The sequence below is a fragment of the Vidua chalybeata genome, unplaced genomic scaffold, assembly GCF_026979565.1.
Source record: "Vidua chalybeata isolate OUT-0048 unplaced genomic scaffold, bVidCha1 merged haplotype W_reject_31, whole genome shotgun sequence".
Taxonomy (NCBI): domain Eukaryota; kingdom Metazoa; phylum Chordata; class Aves; order Passeriformes; family Viduidae; genus Vidua; species Vidua chalybeata.
In genome coordinates, this window is record NW_026530354.1 from 24091 (window position 1) to 45373 (window position 21283).

Here is a 21283-nt window from a genome sequence, read left to right on the forward strand (position 1 = left end):
CTCCATCACTGCATTCTTGAGCCAGATGTCTTCTTCTTCTCTGCCAGCCATCCTTGCTGGGACAGCAGGACCTGCATGCCTTTTTCCTATGCTAAAAGTTCACAGGCAGGGTAAAAATGGAATGAACCCTTTTGGTATCAAGGCCAAGGCTTTGTGTGGCCAGGCAGAGGCAGGCAGGAGGCAGAGCTGTCAGCAAAGGAAGGGGCCAGCGAGGTGGGGCAGCCGGGGGATGAGGACAGCCGGCAGGGACAGAGGCGCAGGGCAGGGACACCGTAGGACAGCCTGGGCTGCAGAGGGCACAGGCATGTGCAGCAGCTGCAAGGCCCTGACAGAGCCAACCTGTGCAGCACTTTGGCCGTGGCTGCTGGCCCTGGGCCTGAGGCCACCAGGGGACAAGTGACCCTTGCAGCCCTGGGGCCTCACTGCCTCTTTGTCCCTGCTCAGCAGCCTGGCAGGGGCTGCCCCAGGGTCCTGCCCTTGGCATTGCACAGCCCCACATCCCAGGGCCCATCCCGGGAAGAGCCCTGAGCAACCAGGGAGGGACAGGATCTGCCTTGCCAGGGGCTGGGGCTCAGCCCTTGGCCCTTTTGCATTCCTGAAACACATCCCCACGATTTCCCTCATCCAGCCCCTGGCACTCAGAACAGCTGAGGAATGGAGTCACATCCAGGGGTGTCCCCAGGGCTCAGGACTGGGGCCAGGTCAGTGAAATCTCTTTATTGCTGATCTGGACGAGGCCATCGAGGGCACCCTCAGGCAGTTCCCAGGTGAGCCCAAGCTGGGTGGCAGTGTGGCTGTGCTGGAGGGCAGGAAGCTCTGCAGAGGGATCTGGACAGGCTGGAGCCGTGGGCCCAGGACAATGGGATGAGGTTCACCAAGGCCATGGGCCGGGTCCTGCCCGGGGCTCACAACCACTCCAAATCCGTGGCCATGCCCTGCCCCTGATCCCCACAGCCCGTCCTGTTTCCTTCATCCCTGCATTACCAGGGACATTTTGGGACAAGGGAGCTCTGCTCTGGCTATGGAGGGAGGTTCAAGCGCCAGCACTGGAGTGGGAACCACAACTCATCAGGTTTGTGTCCTTTCGGGGTCAGGAACTGGTGAGAGTCAGAGGCACAGAAAGTTTCTCTTCATGGCCATCAGACCACAGTAGAACAGGACACAATTTAATAACAATCACACTCTTCCCTGAGCTATGTGCAACGTCCCAGCAGCGTCTGATGAGTCCACCATCCACAGGTGATTTCCATACTAAAATTGATTTTAGATAAATGTGGTTCTGTGATAGATATAAACACAATTAAGTTCTTTTATCAGGATGCTCGTCCTGAAGCGGGGGCAAAACAGCTCAGAACAATCTCTGAGCAGGGGCCCGCTGGGGCTGCAGCCAGTGCTGGCTCCCACTGAGGCTGCCAGGCCAAGAGCAGCCCCAGGGGCACAGGGCACAGGTAAAGCAAGGTGGGGAGGAGAAAGAGCGGGGACGAGATTGCCCTTGAAAGGCAGACGCACTCTGGGGCCCGCTCCTGGCCAGGGATCCTGCCCAGAGCCGTCCCCTGCTCGCCGGGGCCTTGAGGGGCAGCTGTCCAGCTGGACCAAGCTGTGCCAGCAGCTCCAGCCGTGCTGGGGAGCCTTGCCAGCTCTGGGCCCTGCTGTGCAGGAGGGTCCCAGTGTGCCACTGGCAGCTGGGGGCCTCAGCCACTCCTCTCTCCAAAGGTGCTCCTGCCCATCTTCAGAAGACGAGCCTAACAACGCAGGCAGAGAGAACTTGACCCGTCTTCCCAGCTCTTCACTTCTGTCCCCATCTGCCCTGCCGCAGCTGCAGCACCGTCTTGAGCCCATCCCCAAACTCACCCCTCCACAACGAGACCCTCAGCCCCTGAGCCCCCTGGTCCTGTTCCCCAACCACGACTGAAGGTGGGCAGGCGCTGACTGCCAGGGCAGGGCTTGGCCCTCATTTTCTGTTCAAATAAAGAAATAGAGTTGTCAGAGATATGTCCAGGTGGTAGCAGCAGCAAAGCCCGGCCGGCACCAGCGCTGGCTGAGCTCCGTGCCCAGGAGCAGCCGTGGATGCCCACGGTGAGGGCAGGCAGGAGCCAGGCAGGGGCCGCTGTGAGCAGCAGCGGGGCCCCGAGGGGCTGGGGGAGCCCATGCTGAGCGTCCCTGGGCTGAGGGCACATTTCCTCCAGTGGCATCATCTGGGCCTGCACTTCATGAGGCACACAGGGATGTTTTGGGCTCTCTGCTGAGCTGTGCAGGGATCCCTCATGAGGCACACAGGGATGTTTTGGGCTCTCTGCTGAGCTGTGCAGGGATCCCTCATGAGGCACACAGGGATGTTTTGGGCTCTCTGCTGAGCTGTGCAGGGATCCCTCATGAGGCACACAGGGATGTTTTGGGCTCTCTGCTGAGCTGTGCAGGGATCCCTCATGAGGCACACAGGAGTATTTCTGGCCTCTCCTAAGGTGTGCAGGATCCCTCATGAGCTGTGCACCAGGGTAAATGTCAGGGGGTTTTTTACTCTTCACAGCACAGCAAAGGGACACTTGGCCAAGGTTTTGCAAGGCTGGGAGAAAGCCTCTTGCAAAGCCTGGGGCCCAAAAGGCTGTGGGCACAGCGGCCGGGCGGAGTCCATCCCCTGGGGCCAGGCCGGGCTGCTCAGGCCGGGCCGGGCCGGGCCGGGCCAGGCCAGGGCCCCGGCAGGGAAGGGCCGCGGCCCTGGGCTCTGATGAGGCTGCTGAGCTCCGCCCTGGCCCTGTGCTGCAGCCCAAGACATTTCCAGCCAGGGCCGTGCCCTGGGCCACAGGAGGCACCGGGGCTACAAGTGAGGCCGCGCCTTCTGGCTCTCAGGGGGGCTGGCTCTGTTCCCTGGGAGGATGCAGAGCCTTGTGCCTCGGCCTGATGGGGCAAAAATCCCCCCAACATCCCTCTCTTTGCAAAAATAAAGGCTTTGCGCTCATTATGTGGAAAAGCTGTAGGAGTGGCCTGCAGCTAATGTTCTTTTGTTGGCTGGACCCCAGTAAATGTCAGCAGGCAAAAGAAAGGTGTTGCTGAGGAATGACCTTGGATCAAGCAAAACATTTACAGTTCAGGGCAGTCCATTTGTGCAGATGGGGGGACGCTCTGGGGGTACAGCTCAGGCCATGAGGTCACAGCAGGCTCTGGGGTCACAGCAGGCTGAGGTCACAGCAGGCTGTGAGGTCACAGAGGTGCCAGAGCCCCGTGGTTGCACAGCACCACAAGGAGCCAGCAGTCAGTCCTTGAGCACAACTGTTGCGGCAGCAGCGGCGGTGGCAGCAGTGGTGCTGACATTGGGACAGCGGTGTCAGGACAGTGGTGGCAGCAAGAGCTGGGGACTGGCAGAGGGCAAGGCACCATGGCCCTTGCTCTGCGCCTCTTCCTCCCGCTCCTCCTGGCCGTGGCCCTGCCTGCCAGGGCTGCCCAGGCTGCTCCGCTGCAAGCGCGGGGAGCAGGTGAGCCGGCAGCCTGGCTCCCCTTTCCCGGGACAGCGCTCCCTGCTCCCTGGGAAGTGCTGGGGGATGGTTTTTCCCCTGGGACTTAGGTAGGGTTTCCTCGGTGGGAGGGAGAGAGCCCCCATGGGCCCTGGGCTGCTCCAGCCGCCCTCCCAGGGATGTTGCACAAGGCAAGGAAATCGTGTGAAGAGTGGGCAGGAGCCAGCCCAGAGCTCCCCAGGCCCCTGGGCAGCTTTGGCCATGGCCATTCTCATCTGGCCCCCACAGCTCTACCCAACCCCCTTGCAGTGCCCAGTTCCCAAAGGCACAGGGGGATCAGGCAGACCAGGAAATGGTCCTGATCTCTGCTCCCTTCTAGCTTGGGATGTCGACATGGCTTATCCGGATGCCCTACTGGATGACAGCTTGGAGAATTCTCTTGGAGAGATTCTCTTGGAGAATGCTGGAGGCAAGTTTTCTGTGTTCCTTTCCTGAGAGATTAATCAGTGCCTCATGAGCCATTTCCCTTAGCAGCATCACAGGGTTGAAAGATTCTGGAAAACTTGCCCGGCTCCATTCTGGATCCCTGAGGGATCCCACAGAATGGCTGTCAGTGGCAGGAAGGAGCATTTAGCTGTCCATCTTCCTTCCGTGTGCAATTCCAGTGTGCGCTTCCGTGTGCTCTGTGCAGCCACGGAGAAGAGCAGAGAGGGAAGGGGCCGGGCCCAGGGCTGTGCCCCGGGGCTGTGCCTTTTGCAGCTCCTTTGCCGGCCCCGGGGTGCCTGAGCTGCTCCTGCTGCTGCTGCCAAGCCCTGGCCCTGCCTGGGGCTGGGTTTAGAGCTGCTGGCAGCTCCAGGGAATCCTTTCTCCCCCGTGGATGGCCCTGCAAGGGGCTCCTTCCATGCCAGTGTGGGGCCACCGCAGGCACGTGGTCCCCCTGGCCCTGCTCCTGAGTAGAAGGCAGAGCTGAGGGAGTGCTTTGGAGGGCACCAATCACCCAGGGGCACTCACTGCCACTCTGGCCTGAAGGGGACATGGAACATCTTTATGTTAAGGTCCTTCTCCATGGAAGAACTCAGACACTGGAGAAAAGAAATCCTTGGAGGCAGCCAGACACCTGGACCAGATGCTGAGTGATCTGGAGAAACGCCGTGGTGGGTGCATTTCCCTCAGCCTTCCCCTGGGACTCAGCAGCCGGGGGCTTTCCCTGCACATCTGGACACGCCGTGCCCGGCACAGAGGGAAGGGATCCATGGCAGCCTGGCTGCCCCGCTGCTGCTTTCCTGCCCTGCAGGGCTGTTTCCCAGCCTGGCCTGGCTGCAGCTTCTCCCCAGCCTCTGCAGGAAGGCATTTGGCATCAGCTGGCAGGGAGCCCAACCTGCACCATGGGCCCGAGATGCCTGCAATTTCCCGGTCTCCGGGTAGATCAGGAATGGCACCTGTTTGTAGAAGGGAGTGGCCTGGCCAATCCCAAAAGTTTTGATGATTTCCTGAACCATGAGTTTGTCCAGTATTGCCTCTTGAAGATGCCATCCCCCAGAAGGGGAACGGCTCCATCTAATGCAGCTGTGCCTCTTCCTGTCTCCAGAGATGAAGCGAAAGGCTGTGCTGAAGGCAGCATTTCCTGGAGGAAGCAGTGGCCCATTGGCAGCCCCTGCTGCAGGAAGTGAGGCGATGCCAGGCACAGTCACAGGAGGTAATTGCTGAGGCTTGAGCTGCCATCTCTGCTGTGTGGCAGTACCTGCCCTCCAGGGATGTTGCACAGGGCCTGCAAAGAGTGTGGAGAGTGGCCAGGAGCCAGCCCAGAGCTCCCCAGGCTCTGGGCAGCTTTGGCCATGGCCATGGAAATTTGGCCCCCACAGCCTTACCCGACCCCCTTGCAGTGCCCAGTTCCCAAAGGCACAGGGGGATCCCAGCAGACCAGGAAATGGTTCTGATCTCTGATCCCTTCTAGCTTGGGATGGCGACATGGCTCATCCAGATGCCCTATTGGATGACAGCTTGGAGAATTCTCTTGGAGAGATTCTCTTGGAGAATGCTGGAGGCAAGTTTTCTGTGTGCCTTTCCTGAGAGAATAATCAGTGCCTCATGAGCCATTTCCCTTAGCAGCATCGCAGGGTTGAAAGATTCTGGAAAACTTGCCCGGCTCCATTCCCACAGAATGGCTGTCAGTGGCAGGAAGGAGCATTTAGCTGTCCATCTTCCTTCCGTGTGCAATTCCAGTGTGCGCTTCCATGTGCTCTGTGCAGCCAGGAAGAAGAGCAGAGAGGGAAGGGGCCGGGCCCAGGGCTGTGCCCCGGGGCTGTGCCTTTTGCAGCTCCTTTGCCGGCCCCGGGGTGCCTGAGCTGCTCCTGCTGCTGCTGCCAAGCCCTGGCCCTGCCTGGGGCTGGGTTTAGAGCTGCTGGCAGCTCCAGGGAATCCTTTCTCCCCCGTGGACGGCCCTGCAAGGGGCTCCTTCCATGCCAGTGTGGGGCCACCGCAGGCACGTGGTCCCCCTGGCCCTGCTCCTGAGTGGAAGGCAGAGCTGAGGGAGTGCTTTGGAGGGCACCAATCACCCAGGGGCACTCACTGCCACTCTGGCCTGAGGGGGACATGGAACATCTTTATGTTAAGGTCCTTCTCCATGGAAGAACTCAGACACAGGAGACAAGAAATCCCTGGAGGCAGCCAGACACCTGGACCAGATGCTGAGTGATCTGGAGAGACGCCGTGGTGGGTACATTTCCCTCAGCCTTCCCCTGGGACTCAGCAGCCGGGGGCTTTCCCTGCACATCTGGACACGCCGTGCCCAGCACAGAGGGAAGGGATCCATGGCAGCCTGGCTGCCCCGCTGCTGCTTTCCTGCCCTGCAGGGCTGTTTCCCAGCCTGGCCTGGCTGCAGCTTCTCCCCAGCCTCTGCAGGAAGGCATTTGGCATCAGCTGGCAGGGAGCCCAACCTGCACCATGGGCCCGAGATGCCTGCAATTTCCCGGTCTCCGGGTAGATCAGGAATGGCACCTGTTTGTAGAAGGGAGTGGCCTGGCCAATCCCAAAAGTTTTGATGATTTCCTGAACCATGAGTTTGTCCAGTATTGCCTCTTGAAGATGCCATCTCCCAGAAGGGGAACGGCTCCATCTAATGCAGCTGTGCCTCTTCCTGTCTCCAGAGATGAAGCGAAAGGCTGTGCTGAAGGCAGCATTTCCTGGAGGAAGCAGTGGCCCATTGGCAGCCCCTGCTGCAGGAAGTGAGGCGATGCCAGGCACAGTCACAGGAGGTAATTGCTGAGGCTTGAGCTGCCATCTCTGCTGTGTGGCAGTACCTGCCCTCCAGGGATGTTGCACAGGGCCTGCAAAGAGTGTGGAGAGTGGCCAGGAGCCAGCCCAGAGCTCCCCAGGCCCCTGGGCAGCTTTGGCCATGGCCATGGAAATTTGGCCCCCACAGCCTTACCCGACCCCCTTGCAGTGCCCAGTTCCCAAAGGCACAGGGGGATCCCAGCAGACCAGGAAATGGTTCTGATCTCTGATCCCTTCTAGATGAGCATGCTAGCAAGGCTTCTCCAGCAGCTGGGATGGAAGATGGTTTGGAACCCTTGGGAGATTCTGCAGGTAACTTCTCAACTTGCCCTCAGTGAATAATCACTGACAACCTGGCAGGAAGCAGGTGACAGAAGCTCCTGTGCCTGTTGAGTTACAGGTGTGTCTGCAGGGAGGACTTTTCAGGCTCCTTTCCTGGTTGCTGCGCACAAGCCCGGCTCCCATCGCAGGGGTGAGTTGTGTGTCCCTGCTGACCCCACAGGCTGAGCCCTGCTTTTGTGGGATCCATTCCAGGGGAAATGGACATGCATTCTCTTAAGGTCCGCCGAGAGGGAGGAACAGATCTACTAAACACATGAAGTCCCTGGAGGCATCGAAACACATGGACCAGATGCTGAGTGATCTGGAGAGACGCCGTGGTGGGTGCATTTCCCTCAGCCTTCCCCTGGGACTCAGCAGCCGGGGGCTTTCCCTGCACATCTGGACACGCCGTGCCCGGCACAGAGGGAAGGGATCCATGGCAGCCTGGCTGCCCCGCTGCTGCTTTCCTGCCCTGCAGGGCTGTTTTCCAGCCTGGCCTGGCTGCAGCTTCTCCCCAGCCTCTGCAGGAAGGCATTTGGCATCAGCTGGCAGGGAGCCCAAACTGCACCACGGGCCTGCAATCCCCTGCAATTTCCCGGTCTCCGGGTAGATCAGGAGTGGCACCTGTTTGGAGAAGGGAGGGCCCTGTGGCAGCCCCAAGAGCCGTGGCCTTTTCCTGATCCTTATCCATGTCTTTGAAAAGTAGAACTTGCTGAAGATGCCATCTCTCCAATGGGGAATGGTTCCACCTGATCCAGCTGTCCCTTTTCCTTTCTCCAGAGATGGACCAAAGGGCTTTGCTGAAGGCAGCACTTCCTGAAGGAAGCCGTGGCTCCGTGCCAGCCCCCGATACACGAAGGGAGGAGATGCCAGACAGTGCCACAGAAGGTGATTGCTGTGCCAGGCTCAGCCAGGCTGAGCAATCCTGCTGGGGTCCCTCCGTGGGAGACATGTCCCAAAACCTGGGAGTGGCTGCACGGGGTGCCCATGGTGGGGAAAGAGCAGAGAGGGAGAGCAAGGCTCCCGTGTGTCCTGACAGGGCCTGACTCTGTCCCCTGGGGCTGGGGGAGCTGTCCCAGGGCAGGGAGGGCCAGGGCTGGCAGGGGCTGCTCAGGGATGGGTTTGGCCCGTGTCCCTCGAAGCAGCGACTGCCCAAGCAGCTGCGCTGGCCCCGGGCTCTCCTCCCGGCCTGCTGGGCTTTGTTGGGTGGCACAGCCTGTGCCAAGGGGCGGCAAGGGGCCTGCAGGCCCCAGCTCTGGGGGAAACTGAGAACGTCCTGGCCGTATCCACCGTGCTGCCAGCTCGGCAGTGCAGCACAGCACGGGCTCACGCTCCCCATTGCTCCCACAGAGGTTATCACTGAAACAGGAATATTTGCCCCGGATCCAGTGCGCCTCCCAAGAATTGTCTGCCCCCAGGATGTGCGCAGGTCCTGCATGATAGGCACGGTGGTGACACTGTTCACCGTGCCCCTCGTGCTGATCGGCTGCTATCTTGGCATTCGGAAGCTGTACCAGAGCAGACGGTCAGTTGTTGATTTTTCTCCACAGCTTTCTTGTAACTCTGCTCATAGCATTGGTAGCCTGACTCGTAGTCATGCTGCACTGGAGCTGTGGCCAGTCCGTGGTTGTCCAAAGAACTCTGCTGAGGGCTCTGCTGCTGCCCAGTGCTTTCATTGGCCTCTTCATTGCTGGGCCTTGTCCTGGGGGGCCCGCTGGGGCTGCAGCCAGTGCTGGCTCCCACTGAGGCTGCCAGGCCAAGAGCAGCCCCGGGGGCACAGGGCAGAGGCAGAGCAAGTTCTCAACAGTATTTGGGCCACACAGCTCAGGACAGGACAGTGCTTATTTAGTAGCTCATGTAAAGTTTCATGGTGACAGTGATGTTACCAGACAAGCAAATCTGCTCCAGTTCAGTGTTCAAACAAATCCAACCTGATGAAGGTTTAGCTTTGGCCTTGAGGCTTTGCTCTTTGTGTGAGCCCTGTTCTGGATTGATTCCCACTCAGTCTTGGAGCCTGTTTTGGGTCAAGGCTCATCCCGGCCCTGACCCTTGGCAGTTCTGGGCTCAAAGGCACCGCCGAGGCCGCACTGCACGTGACTGGGCTTCAGGGCTCCATTAGCAAAGGGCTTTGAGAAGTTTAAATTACTGTATTTGTACTCTTTGGTTTTCTTTATGGAATTCCTTCCCTTTTTTTTAAACTTAATTTTAAAAAAACAAATTCTTTTCCAGTGCTTTTTCCAGTTATTTGATATAGTGAATCATGGCTGGACCATCGAGGATCTCGTCTCGACGGTGGTAGCTCTATTCCCCTTCCTCTCTTTTCTCTCTATTTCCCTTTTCTGTCCCTTCTATCGCATTTGCTGTTGGTACCTAAATAAAGATGCATTTGTTGTGATTCAAGTGATGGTCCCTTGCCATTTGCAGTTTTGCACTTTTGGGATCGGTTAACAAACCATCACAAACACCCCGCAAGAGTGGATCGTGACCGGTTGTGGGGGATCCTTCGCTCTCTTGGATGGGGGAGGGAGCGGGGAAATGGAATCAAGATGAGACAGGGATCAGCCAGCCCCACGCCAGGCAGCGTTTTCTCCTCTGAGAGCTCCTCTGAGCTGAGCGAGCTGCTGAAGCCTGCGGAGCAAATGAGAGCCGGGACTGAGGGAAAGGCTGGCTGGGAAGGAGTCAGATAAACCCGTGTGGGCATTTTCCTTTCCAAGGGGCTCCTGGGGAGACAAAGGAGACAAGAAGGATTCCCCACCTCACGACATCTCCTTTTTCCCTTCAGTAGCCCTATTGCAGCCACTGCATACAAGAGTTTACTTGATCCCCTTGATGCCAGGGAGCACCAAGAACTTGAACCTTGCTGGAGTCCAGCCCTGCCTGCCTGTCACCGAGCAGAGGGGAAAGATGCAGAACCTGGGCAGGGGTTGAGTCAAATTGGCATTTTGCCACTTCTGACTTCCTCCCAGCTTTTGCAGCAGGGCGACAAGCCCATGGCTGCAAACCACTCCCTTTTGCAAGGCACACGTGGACCTCGCTGGAAGCTCAGGGCTCTTGAAGGGGCTGCTGCAGTCGGCAACAGGAGCTGTTGTTGAACTTTTCACATTGCTTAATCCCCCCTGCCAAATGCCATCAAGTGGCTGAGGAAGGACACAAAAAGATTACCCTGGAGGAAGGGAGGCCAAAAGCTTGGAAAAGGATGAAAGAAATGCTCTGATCATGACGATGACAAAAAAATAGAACGATTTCTTTTTGACAGCAAATGAACACCCGCCGCCCTCGAGCCCTCCCAGCCTGGCAGGCCGAGCAGAGCCGTTTCCATGGCATGAGGTGCTGGCAGCCTGCAGAGAGAAACCAGAGAGCCACGGTCAGCCACAGAAGGCTCCTGTGCCCTGTCCTGCCATGGCCTGTGCCCGGGCCAGGCTGCTGGCTGTGCTCAGAGCCCAAACCTCCCGAGCCATTCTCTGTTTCGAGAGAAGGGCAGCGTGGCAGGCCACGTTCCACCTCCTCCGCTTCAGCACAGCACAGCAGCCTCCTCAGCAGCTGCAAGGGCGGGATGCCCGTGTGCCCGCTGCCCTCTGCCCGAAGCCCTTCTGCCAGCCCAGCTGTGGAGCCGGGTACCCACCTCTGCAGACCTGCTGCCAGGAGAGGAGCCGATCCCACACGAGGTCCTCGTCCTTCTTGAAGGGGATGTCCCCGCAGGCCGTGGCCCCTGGGGTAGCGCTGGCACTGGATGTGCTCCACGGACGGTGCAGGCGCTTCCCCATGCGGTCCGGGCACCAGGTGTAATCTTCCTGGGAAAAACAAAGAACAATTGCATGAAAGTCAATTCAAAACAAGACCTGGAAACAAGAAAAACCTACACAGCCTGTCACCGTTTCACGGGCCTGAGGAGGGTCTGACCACTCCATGCGAGAATGAAACCTGGGGAAAAACCCCACCTTTCCCGCCCGTAAACGCACCCCTTCCTCGAGGGCCTGCAAAGCAGACCAGCTGGGGCACGGCTTCGGAACCCGTCCCCCTCTGCTGCCACCATCCACATGGATGGATGTTTTGTCAGGCTGGCTGCCCCCGCCCCAGCCCGTGCCAGGCTGGCTGGCAGAAGCTGTCAGCAAGGCTCCCCTTCCACAACATCTGTCCCCTGTCCCACCAAAAAGCAGCTCGGCAGCCGGTGAAAAATTAATATTCCCCAGCGCCGCCGAGCGGGGAACCTGCGGCGCGTGGCCAGGCCAAGCCCTGCCATGCCTGGAAGCACGAGCATCCCCCCGCCCCTGCGCCGGCTGGGGACTCATCTTGATTTCATCGGGGCGCAGAGCGTGTCCTCCAGGAAGGGGCCGCAGCCAAAGCCGGTCAGCTTTGCCCCGCCAGCGGCCAGCTCCAGGATGGTGTTCCCAGCTCCACGTGGTGCTCCAGAAGAACACGCCAGCTGTGCCTCGGCTTGCGGGGACATCCCGATGCCATTGAGCTGCAGGGGGATGTTTCCCCTGTTCCAGTCCGTGGCACCTTCACCGCACTGCCACCACTTCTCCAATGGCACGGGGAGCACTGAGCCGCTCCCTCCACAACTCGCCGGGGACCAGCTGAAGCATCTCCTCGGCTGCGCTCTCTCCTCCGTGCCACGGCCGCAGGGAAACGCTCTGGGGTTTTCTTGGAGTGCCACCAGACAGGTGCAGCTGGTACTTGCTGGGCTCCTGGATCCTACTGAGCACAGGGATGGATCTCTGCTGTCTCCTGGGCCAGGCAGGGCTCCTGCAGCCAAGAATGCTCAAAAAGGTCTTCCAGTGATGGCCTGTCTGTGGGGTCCATGGATAAACACCACCTGATGAGGTGCTGGCACTCTGCCGAGAGAAACCAGAAACCGACGCTCAGCGGGACAAGGCTCCTGTCCATGCTCTCCCACATTCCACGGTGCCCAGGCCACACTAGGAGTGCTCAGAGCTGCAGCCAAAAGCTTCCCATGGATCCTCCCTTCCGGAGGAGAGCAGCACAGAGGCACACGTGCCACCTCCACAACCTAAGCCCAGGAGATCAACCACCTCACTAGCTGCAAGAGCAGGATGCTGATGTGCCAGCTGCCCCCTCCCAGCCCCGTTCCTCCTCCCGAGCCTTGAAGGCGCAGCCCCACCTTGAGACACCCGGGGCGGGAAGAAGAGCTGGCCCCGGACGATGTCCTCGTTTGTGTGGAAAGGAAGGTGCCCACAGACCAGGTGATAGAGCAGGATGCCCAGGGACCAGATGGTGGCTGGCTGGCCATGGTAGCAGCCAAAGAGGATCCACTCTGGTGGGCTGTACTCCAGCATCAGCCGGCCTGGGAGAGGCGGGACACAGACGGGATGGGACGGGAGTGGAGTGAGTGTGAGAGGGAGAAGGGGCATGGGGAGTGAGTGGAAAGTCGAGCGGAAAACCGATCGAGAGAAGCGCTGCTGCTGCTGCTGCTGCTGCTGCTGCTGCTGCTGCTGCTGCTGCGGAACCGCCGCAGCTCGCGAACGTTCCTCCGTTGCCTCCGCTAACCCAACGGAGGAGCCGCCGCGCGCCCCGCGGAACGAAAGAGAGAAACAAACAAATAAAACCCCCAAGGAATTCCTATTAGAGAAGTAACCAAATCAAACAATGTAGCAATAAAGAAGAGTCTTGGCTTGTGGCTTCTTTCTTCTTTGGCTGAGGTGTAGCATTTCATGGGGAAGAATTGCCTCTTCTGACAATTTCTGACAGAAGTTTTTGGACAGGAGTGCAGCATTTAATTTTCAAGTAGAATAGGGAACTTGTCTCAGTAATGTCACCTCTTTTCATCCTCTGTTGAGACAGTTGCAGGCTGCCAAAGGACATGGTCTGCAATGTGGAACTTGGGGCCAAGTTTGTTTTTCTGCCAGAGGATGAGGAGGGGAAGTATCCCAGAATCATGGAGTCGTGGCATGGTTTGGCTTGGAAGGGATCTGAAAAATCACACGGCTGCAACCCCCCTGCTGTGGCTGGGCACCCCTTGCACTAGCCTGGCTTGTCTAGAGCTCCATGCAGCCTGGCCTTGAGCACTGTCAGGGACGGGACAGCCACACCTTCTCTGGGCAACCTGTTCCAGGAGAGTCTTTTTTCTGAATCCCTCTCCTAAACCGACTCTCTTTCCATTTGGATCCATTCTCCCTTGTCCTGTCCTTGCCTGCCCTCCTACAAAGCCCCTGTCCAGCTTTCTTGTAGGTTGCCCTCAGGTCCTGGAAGGCCACAGTTGGATCAAGTCTCAGTCTCTTGCCCAGGTTGAGGAAGCCTTGCAGGAGAGGAGTGTTATCAATAAATATTATAATATTGGCTTTTGACAAATATTAAAATGAATTTTATATGTGTAATGTTAAAGTAACTTTGTTCCAAAGATATAGTTTCTAATTTTGTTGTTAATTAAGCTTAGACATAGTAGTGCAATAGTTGAAAAAATCTGCTTGTGTTAAAATGCCTTCTTGGATGGGATAACATCCAATGAACACAGGATGAGGACACCTGCTACAGATCTGCCAAAGATCAGCACTCACTGTCTGAAGGCAGTGTGGACCAAGGCCCGAACTGGAAGTGATAAAGAGAAGGAGCCAAACTCCAGCCAGGAAACACGCATGCTCTGAAAAGGGGGACCCAAGGAGGGGCCATGTAAAATAGTTCCTGGAAAATGTAAACTAGTTTATGGGTATGCATAAGGGGCTATGAATATGCAACAGGCTGATGTGAGGGAAAAGGTATTTAAGGGGGATCCCCGAAGGTAACAGGGTGCTCTTGACTGAGTGCCATGATGCGCCCACCCATAAATAACCTTTGCTCTGTGGTCCTTGTCTCCCATTGTCCTTTATTAAACTTTTTACATTTTCCCAGGAGAGTGAACGTGTTTTTCACATGGGCTACACATGCTTATACACAATTCTTGGAAGACTAGTAATTTTTTTTGACAATGATTGGGTTAATCTTCACATAATCAAACTTATCCATTTTGCAATATGTCTTGCTCATAGAAGTTGATTCAATCTTCTTGATTCAGTCTTCTTGCAGTCTTCAAAGCTCTGTTTGTTCTTGCCAAGGCATTCTGACTAGCAAATCTTTTATGCTAATCAGGTCCAAAGTTCATCAACTCACTTCTGTCCTGGCAGCATGGCTGTGTCTACGCAAGCAGGGAAACACTAATCGAGAGAATTCCACTAAGGTGAAGGTGGCCTCAGCCTCCCGTGACCGAGCTGCCGGGTATGATCTGTCAGATCCCCTTGAAGGAGCCTCTAGTATGTATGCCCAGGGAAGAAATGGGAACCAGGGCTAGAGGGGCCCTGCCTCGAGCCAGGGAGAGGCACGGGAAAACCGGATCTTTTGGACAGTGTGGATCCGATGGCCTGGCACATCAGAGCCACAGAAATAGGAAACCTTAGCTGATACTGGTGCGCAGTGTGCCCTGATACCATGGGGACATGTGGGGGCAGAACCTGTTTCCATTGCCGGGCTGACGGGGGGATCGATCACAGCAATTGACCCTGTTGGGAGCCGAGGTGAGCCTGACTGGGAAGGAGTGGCAGAAACATCCCATTGTGACCGGCCCAGAGGCCCCGTGTATTCTGGGCATAGACTTCCTCCAGAATGGCTACTACAAAGACCCAAAGGGACTCAGGTGGGCTTTTGGCATAGCTGCTGGAGAGGCAGAGGACATGAAGCAGTTGAACACCTTGCCTGGACTATCAGACTGTCTGGAACCGACTGCCCCAGGGATGGAAGCACAGCCCCACCAGCTGCCATGGACTGATCCAGGCTGCACTGGCAAAGGGTGAAGCTCCAGAACACCTGCAGTACATCGATGGCATCATTGTGTGGGGGAACACAGCAATGGAAGTATTTGAGAAAGGAGAGAGGATCGTCCAGATTCTGCTGGAAGCCAGTTTTTGGAGATTGCACATTCCTGAGTAAAACCAGATTTTGAGCCCTCTCTACCTGGTCACCCACAAAAAAATCGATTTCCACTGGCGCACTGAACAGTAACAAGCCTTTGACCAGATCAAGCAGGAGATCGCTCATGCAGTCGCCCTTGGCCCAGTCAGGACGGGACCAGAGGTGAGGAATGTGCTCTACTCTGCAGCCGGGAACAATGGCTTGTCCTGGAGCCTTTGGCAGAAGGTGCCTGCCGAGACTCGAGGCCGACCACTGGGATTCTGGATCCAAAGCTACAGAGGGTCTGAAGCCAAGTACACTCCCACAGAGAAGGGAATCTTGGCCGCCTATGAAGGAGTTCAAGTTGCCTTGGGGGTGATTGGCACAGAAGCACAACTCCTCCTGGCACCCCGACTGCCGGTGCTGGGGTGGATGTTTCAAGGAAAGGTTCCCACATCCTGCCACGCCACCGACGCCACACAGAGCAAGTGGATTGCCCTCATCACACAGCACACCCGTATTTGGAACCAGAACTAGGATTTTGGAAATACAAACTGGCCAGAAGGTGAAAAGTTTGGTCTTGCTGATGAAGAGGAGCAGGAACAATTGGCATGGACTGAAGAAGCTCCACCATACAACCATCTCCCAGCAGAGGAAACACGCTACGCTCTTTTCACGGACGGTTCCTGTCGCATCGTAGGGATGAACCAGAAGTGGAAAGCAGCCGTATGGAGCCCCACACGACAGGCTGCACAAGCTACTGAGGAGAAGGTGGATCAAGTCAACTTGCTGAACTCAAGGCCGTTCAGCTGGCTCTGTGCATTGCTGGAAGAGAGAAGTGGCCAAAGCTCTGCCTTTATACCGATTCATGGATGGCAGCCAATGCTCTGTGGGGCTGCCTGGAAAGGTGGAAAAAGGCCAACTGGCAGCTTAGAGGAAAACCAGTCTGGAATGCTGATGAGCGGAAAGACATTGCCTCTCGGGTGGAGAGGTGCCTGTGGAAGTCTGCCATGTAGATGCCAATGTCCTCAAGAGTCGGGCTAATGAGGAGCACTTAAACAACGAGCAGGTAGATCAGGCTGCAAAGACAGAGGTGTCAAAGATAGACTTGGATTGGCATCACAAGGGGCAGTTGTTCTGAGCTCGATGGGCTCACGATGCCTCAGGTCATCAGGGCAGAGACGCCACCTATAAGTGGGCACGAGACCGAGGGGTGGATCTAAGCATGGACAGGATTTCTCAGGTTATCCATGACTGTGAGACGTGTGCTGTGATCAAGGAGGCCAAGCGGGTGAAGCCCCTGTGCTATGGTGGGCGGGGGTCCAAGTACAAGTATGGGGAGGCCTGGCAGATTGACCACGTCACACTGCCCCAGACACGCCAAGGCAAGCGCTACGTGCTCACCATGGTAGAAGCCACCACGGGATGCTTGGAGACCTCCCCTGTGCCTCACAGCACTGCCCCAACACCATCCTGGGCCTGGAAAAGCAAGTCCTGGGGAGGCATGGCACCCCTGAGAGGACTGAGTCAGACAAGGGGACTCATTTCAAGAGCGGCATTGCCAACACCTGGGCTAGAGAACATGGCATCGAGTGGGTGCACTGAGACCCGTACTGGGGGTGCTCTGGGACCGAGACTGAGACCGAGGTCGGCATCGGGACCAGGATTGCTCCAAGACCGGTGCTGGGATCTGTACCTGGATTGCTCTGGGACCTCCGAGTTCACTCTGGGGAGCTTTGGCTGCACCCCAGAGCAGCACTGGGACTGGGAGGGACTGGGACTGACTGGGAGGGAGCCCTGGGCAGCGTGGGACCGCCTCCGTTCACATTGTTCAGTGCAGTCATCCCGGTCCAAATGATCCCAGTTTGTATGATCCCAGTCTGGATGGTCCTGATCCACATAGTCCCAGTCTGTGCACCCCCAGTCTGTAGGATCCCAGTCCGCATGATCCCAGTCTCTATGGTCCTGCACGGCACACACTCCAAGGGTCTGGAATTCCAGTTCCCAGTAGGGGAAAGGTGTTCCTGCCCTTGAAGGCAAAGCTCTTAAGAAGGGGCCAAAAGCCAAGTGCAGCAAGATCCTACAGTGACATTTCACTGCCAGCCTTCAGTGGCTTAAGATCAGAGATTAGAAGCAGGCCGCGCATCAGGCTGTCCCGAGCTGGGTCCATGTCAGGTCTTTGCCAAGTCCTTGCCAACTCCTTGCCAAGTTCTTGCCAGGCCTTGTTCGGAACAGCCAGCGTGACGGTTCAGTGGTTGCACCTGCGCTGTGTCCTGTTCTAAGCCGGAACTGCAGTGGGGGAAGGGATTCTTTCTCGTGGCAATCGGAAGGCAGAATGGAAAATGAGGGGCTTCAGACGGGCTCTTACACCACCCCGTGACTGACGATTGCCCTCGAAAGATCTTCATCAGCAGGGTTCCATGGTGTCGTCGTGGAGTCTTCAGGACTCGTCAAGTGTTGGCAGCAATCCCAGGGAAAAGAGAAGAGAAAAAGGAAAGGAAAGAGAAAACAGAAAAACTAAAACAATTAGTAAGCAAATTATAATTAAATAATAAGCAGAATACAATAAGTATTAATTAAACCAGTAATAGTTAAACAATAAATTGTTTAGATAATAATCAATATTCATCAATTGAACAATAGATTGATCAAATAATAAACCAGTATAATCAATATTAAACAATAAAATAATAAACCTAGTATAATCAATATTACTCAGTACAATTTTCTAATCAATAAACAAAAATAATTAAAACAGTGATTAAAACAAATCATAAGAGAAAATTATGTAAAACATATCTTCTAACCTTATAATCTCCTTGTGTCTACAGTCCTGGGAACATCTATAGTGTAAAGGATGTCGGCCAAGTGGTGTGCATTAATTATAGATGTCAATTTTGTTCATCGTTTCATCATTCTCCAATTCACAATAAGCAAGATTACTGATAAAACAAAACCAATCATAACTAAAATCAGAAGAACAACAATGGGATGACACAATTTGTTCAGGACACCGGTGGCAGTAAGCGACCACCCGAAAAGGGTATCCCACCACCTGTGCACGGCATCACTTTTCACCCTTTCTACAACACGATGTATTTCTTGCACATCATGATGAACAGTTACCAGAGTTTTCTGTCCATTCTCCTTGATTTTTCCTAGGATCTCTATTAGATCTTGATGAAGTAATAGTTGCTTTACCAAAGTAAGGTTCATCCCAATGGGAGTAGGCAGTAGCTTGTGAATCAACGTGAGATTGGATTCTAAAAGTTCATGTAAGGTAACTGGAGCTACAAAAGAAAAATCACATCCTGCAATTTTAGTAAAGTTGCAAGCACAAAAATTTGAATGATTTTTAGTATCTACTACTGTACTTTCTATAAGCACAGTATCACAAGTGGTTCTAAAGCAGGCACACCCATTGCCTGTATGTACAAGGACTGTTTCAGAAGTCTCGTTAGGATGAATGTCAAAATGACAGATATTTTGTTCTGTGTCTAAACAGATATCTTGAGCTATAATTGCATTACCTTCACAGATAAACCCTAGTTGTTCTCGGATAGTACAGGACTCTAAATTGACAGTTTGCCATTTGTCATTAATTTGACGGGCCCATTCTCTATGTTCAGAAGGATAGAAAGTGGCTCCGTCATAATTTAATCCTAGTGCAATGATAGGGAATATCAAATGCACCGAGGCATTTCTTATGGTCAACACAAATGCTGTGGCTGTGTTTGTGTTAGGGTCATAGGTAAAATTCACTAAATTCCACCAGGATTGGAAATCTCTTTCAAAGTCAGTGGCACTGTCCCAGACTATTTTCCTAATTTCAGTAGGAAAAGTGCCTTCTTCACCTTCTCTTATAATTGCAGCAGCAACTGACTGCATCCATAATTGAGCCTGGATACAGCTAAGAGCTAAGGAAACGTTGCTTTGTGTGGCATTAAGTGCATTAATTATCAATTTGCTATCATTTACATTTATCTTTTCCCAATTTGGTAGAATGTTTGATAGCAACCACTGATGTGTTCCCAAGGCCGATAAGGACGATTGCAGTGGCTGCTGTATTTTGGTTAAATCTTTAGTCGTGGAGGCCAATTTATTCATTAATACTTCTGAATCAATACTATTTAGGATTCCCAGTCCCGTTCCCACTACACCAGTTATGTCTCTTTGCACCCGGTTTTTAGGAGGGTTCCACTGTCGCAGCCAGGTTGTCCAACCCTGAAAAGAGGTTTGCAAAAAGGGTGAACAAGCTGGTTGTATTTCTGAGACATTGTTTTGCATCAGCAATTTGACTTGTTTAAGAGACCGTGCTGGATTAAATAATATCTGTTGTTGGCCAGTTTTCCTGATTATATATGGTCCAACTTCAAAAATTTTCGGGGTAAGCATAACTGGTGGCTGGGCTCAAGTGGTGGTAGTGGTGGTGGTATAAACTGTAGTAGATTGGGCTACAGCATTTATTATAAACTTAAAAGAAAGCCCTTCGGTGTTTTTTCCCATAAGCAAACCACTTCTGCAGTCTGTGTTAGTGTAAAATTGTGCCAACAATCCTGTATGCTTGGGTGCGTGCAGACCTTTTTGTGCTTAAAGAGATCCTTTCACTTTTTTCTGCATGCTACCACAATTATTTCAGACCACGGCTACTCAGCTGGTTTCTGGCCATGGGGTTGTGGTAGGATGCAGAAAAATATTACCAGTTTTATCATGGATTAGGTGGTCTTCATGTCCCTCGGAGTTCTTCTGAAAAAGTAAACACAAGAGAATTCTGCCGCCGAGAGGCAGGAAAGTTAGAATGATGGAATTATCCAGCATGTATTTGTCCAATGCTCTTTCCCTAGAGCACCAGAGGCTTCCCATGCATATTTATTCAGAGGGGGTTTTAGCACAAGTGCTACTAGTCCTATAGTAAGAGAGGTCCACCAGAACAGGCTGGCCAGGGTCATGAGCTGGATTATTAGGATCATTTGGTACAGAGCATAGGAGTCAGTGTAGATGCAGACCAAAGAGGAATTCTGTGCTTCTCATTGAAAAATACTCCAGACAGCTATCAGCTCCCCAACGTGTGCACTACCTTCTCCCTCTGTAATCATTTGCTCACCAGAGGAAAAGTGGAGGGCTTCTGCCCTAGATTTCCATACTTTTCCTTTCCCTTTAGCAGAAGCATCAGTAAACCAAGAGTTTGCTGATTGTTTGGGGCAGAAAGGAGGGGTTACTTTGATTACAGAGGCAGGTTTGTCCAAGCTGTCAGTTTCTTGGATTGCTAAAGTTTTTACAGGTCTTTCTGTCATTGAGAAGAAGTTACAGTAATGTTCAACCTGAGCATACCACTTTCTCACTGAGGCCCTCTGGGCCACCCCGTCAGGAGGGGGAGTTCCACTAGTGACTGTCTTAATAACCTTGAAGGGGCCTCTCAATACAATTGGTTGTTTTTGTGCAATTTTTTCTACTTCTATGAAAGCTAAGATAACCATAAGCAATACTTTTTCCCAGGTAGTGTATCTTTTCTCAGCATCTTTGGAACCACGTGAGTAAAAACCAACAGGTCTTGTCAGACCCTCAGGACCCCGCTGCCATATGTGTACTGACAGCCCTGAGGAGGCAAATCCCCATTCCACCTGGAAAGGATCTGTAGGATGGATAGGGCCCAGTGCTTGATGAGCTGTTGCTTCAAAAATCAGCAATTGCAATGCTGACTCCTGAGAAAGACTCCAATCCCATTTCACCCCTTTCCTCAACAAGTCATAAAGGGGAACAAATGGGTCGTTCCAGTTACTAGGAAATCTGTCTGGTCTTTCTACAGGAGATACAGCTGCTATAGTTTTTTGAAGGAGAATTGCTGTAGGTTTGAGTGATTCTGGAAGCCCACAAATTCAAGGGGTCATTATCTTGGGCTTCACAGGTAATTGCATCAGGGATTCAAAGTCAGGAATTAATTTCTTTTTGTGAGTCATTTGCAGGCAAGCAGCTTTGTGCACATTTTCCAAGAGTTGATCGGGGGTACTAATTATAGCTATGGGATCTCCCCTTTCCAAGGGGCTTGTTCCCCCAGCCCAAAAAGCTGCACGCTGTGTCAGGGACCATGTGTCACCTTTCTCTCCTGTTGTTAAGAAGGCACCATGTCCCCAATACCCACTGGCTTCCTGTTCAGTTAATTGAATTTGATCACCACCAGTGAGGGACACCCGGAAAACATATTCTGTTTCTGATTCATGTGGAGGGTGTCCGTATTCCCTTTTAAGCTTAGCTAGCTCGGTGGCAGTGTTTAGTTGTGGTGGTATGTGTTTGGTTGTGATGTGAGGTTTGAGATCATCATCACTGAGATAGTTATACTCTGTTTTAATCAAGGGTCTCAAGTG

At 54.2% G+C, this 21283-nt stretch overlaps 2 protein-coding genes and 1 long non-coding RNA gene across 5 annotated transcripts; 1 reads left to right on the top strand and 2 right to left on the bottom strand.

Moving 5' to 3' along the window:
- Positions 1–3255: 3255 nt before the first annotated feature.
- On the top strand, positions 3256–9443 carry LOC128783217 (uncharacterized). 3 transcript variants are annotated; one of them, XM_053933862.1, is made up of 11 exons: positions 3258–3470; positions 4505–5145; positions 5404–5493; positions 6063–6161; positions 6596–6703; positions 6963–7034; positions 7123–7194; positions 7283–7381; positions 7824–7931; positions 8394–8568; positions 9273–9443. In XM_053933862.1, the coding sequence occupies exons 2-11, from the start codon at positions 5010–5012 to the stop codon at positions 9295–9297; spliced, it is 984 nt and encodes a 327-aa protein (XP_053789837.1). In that variant the 5' UTR covers positions 3258–3470; positions 4505–5009; the 3' UTR covers positions 9298–9443. The 3 variants fall into 3 exon arrangements, with proteins under 3 accessions (XP_053789836.1, XP_053789838.1, XP_053789837.1); XM_053933861.1 differs by lacking the exon at positions 9273–9443 and having other exon boundaries at positions 3256–3470; positions 8394–9212; XM_053933863.1 differs by lacking the exon at positions 8394–8568 and having other exon boundaries at positions 3257–3470.
- A 1760-nt stretch (positions 9444–11203) lies between these two features.
- Positions 11204–12520, bottom strand: LOC128783220 (serine/threonine-protein kinase pim-1-like). Its single transcript, XM_053933866.1, has 2 exons — positions 12166–12520; positions 11204–11878 (listed from the first exon to the last, which is right to left on the bottom strand). The coding sequence occupies exons 1-2, from the start codon at positions 12413–12415 to the stop codon at positions 11739–11741; spliced, it is 390 nt and encodes a 129-aa protein (XP_053789841.1). The 5' UTR covers positions 12416–12520; the 3' UTR covers positions 11204–11738.
- Positions 12521–16989: 4469 nt separating this feature from the next.
- LOC128783224 (uncharacterized) lies at positions 16990–18329 on the bottom strand. Its single transcript, XR_008429039.1, has 2 exons — positions 17729–18329; positions 16990–17438 (listed from the first exon to the last, which is right to left on the bottom strand). It is a non-coding gene; the product is annotated as an uncharacterized LOC128783224 (long non-coding RNA).
- Between the last annotated feature and the right edge of the window lie 2954 nt (positions 18330–21283).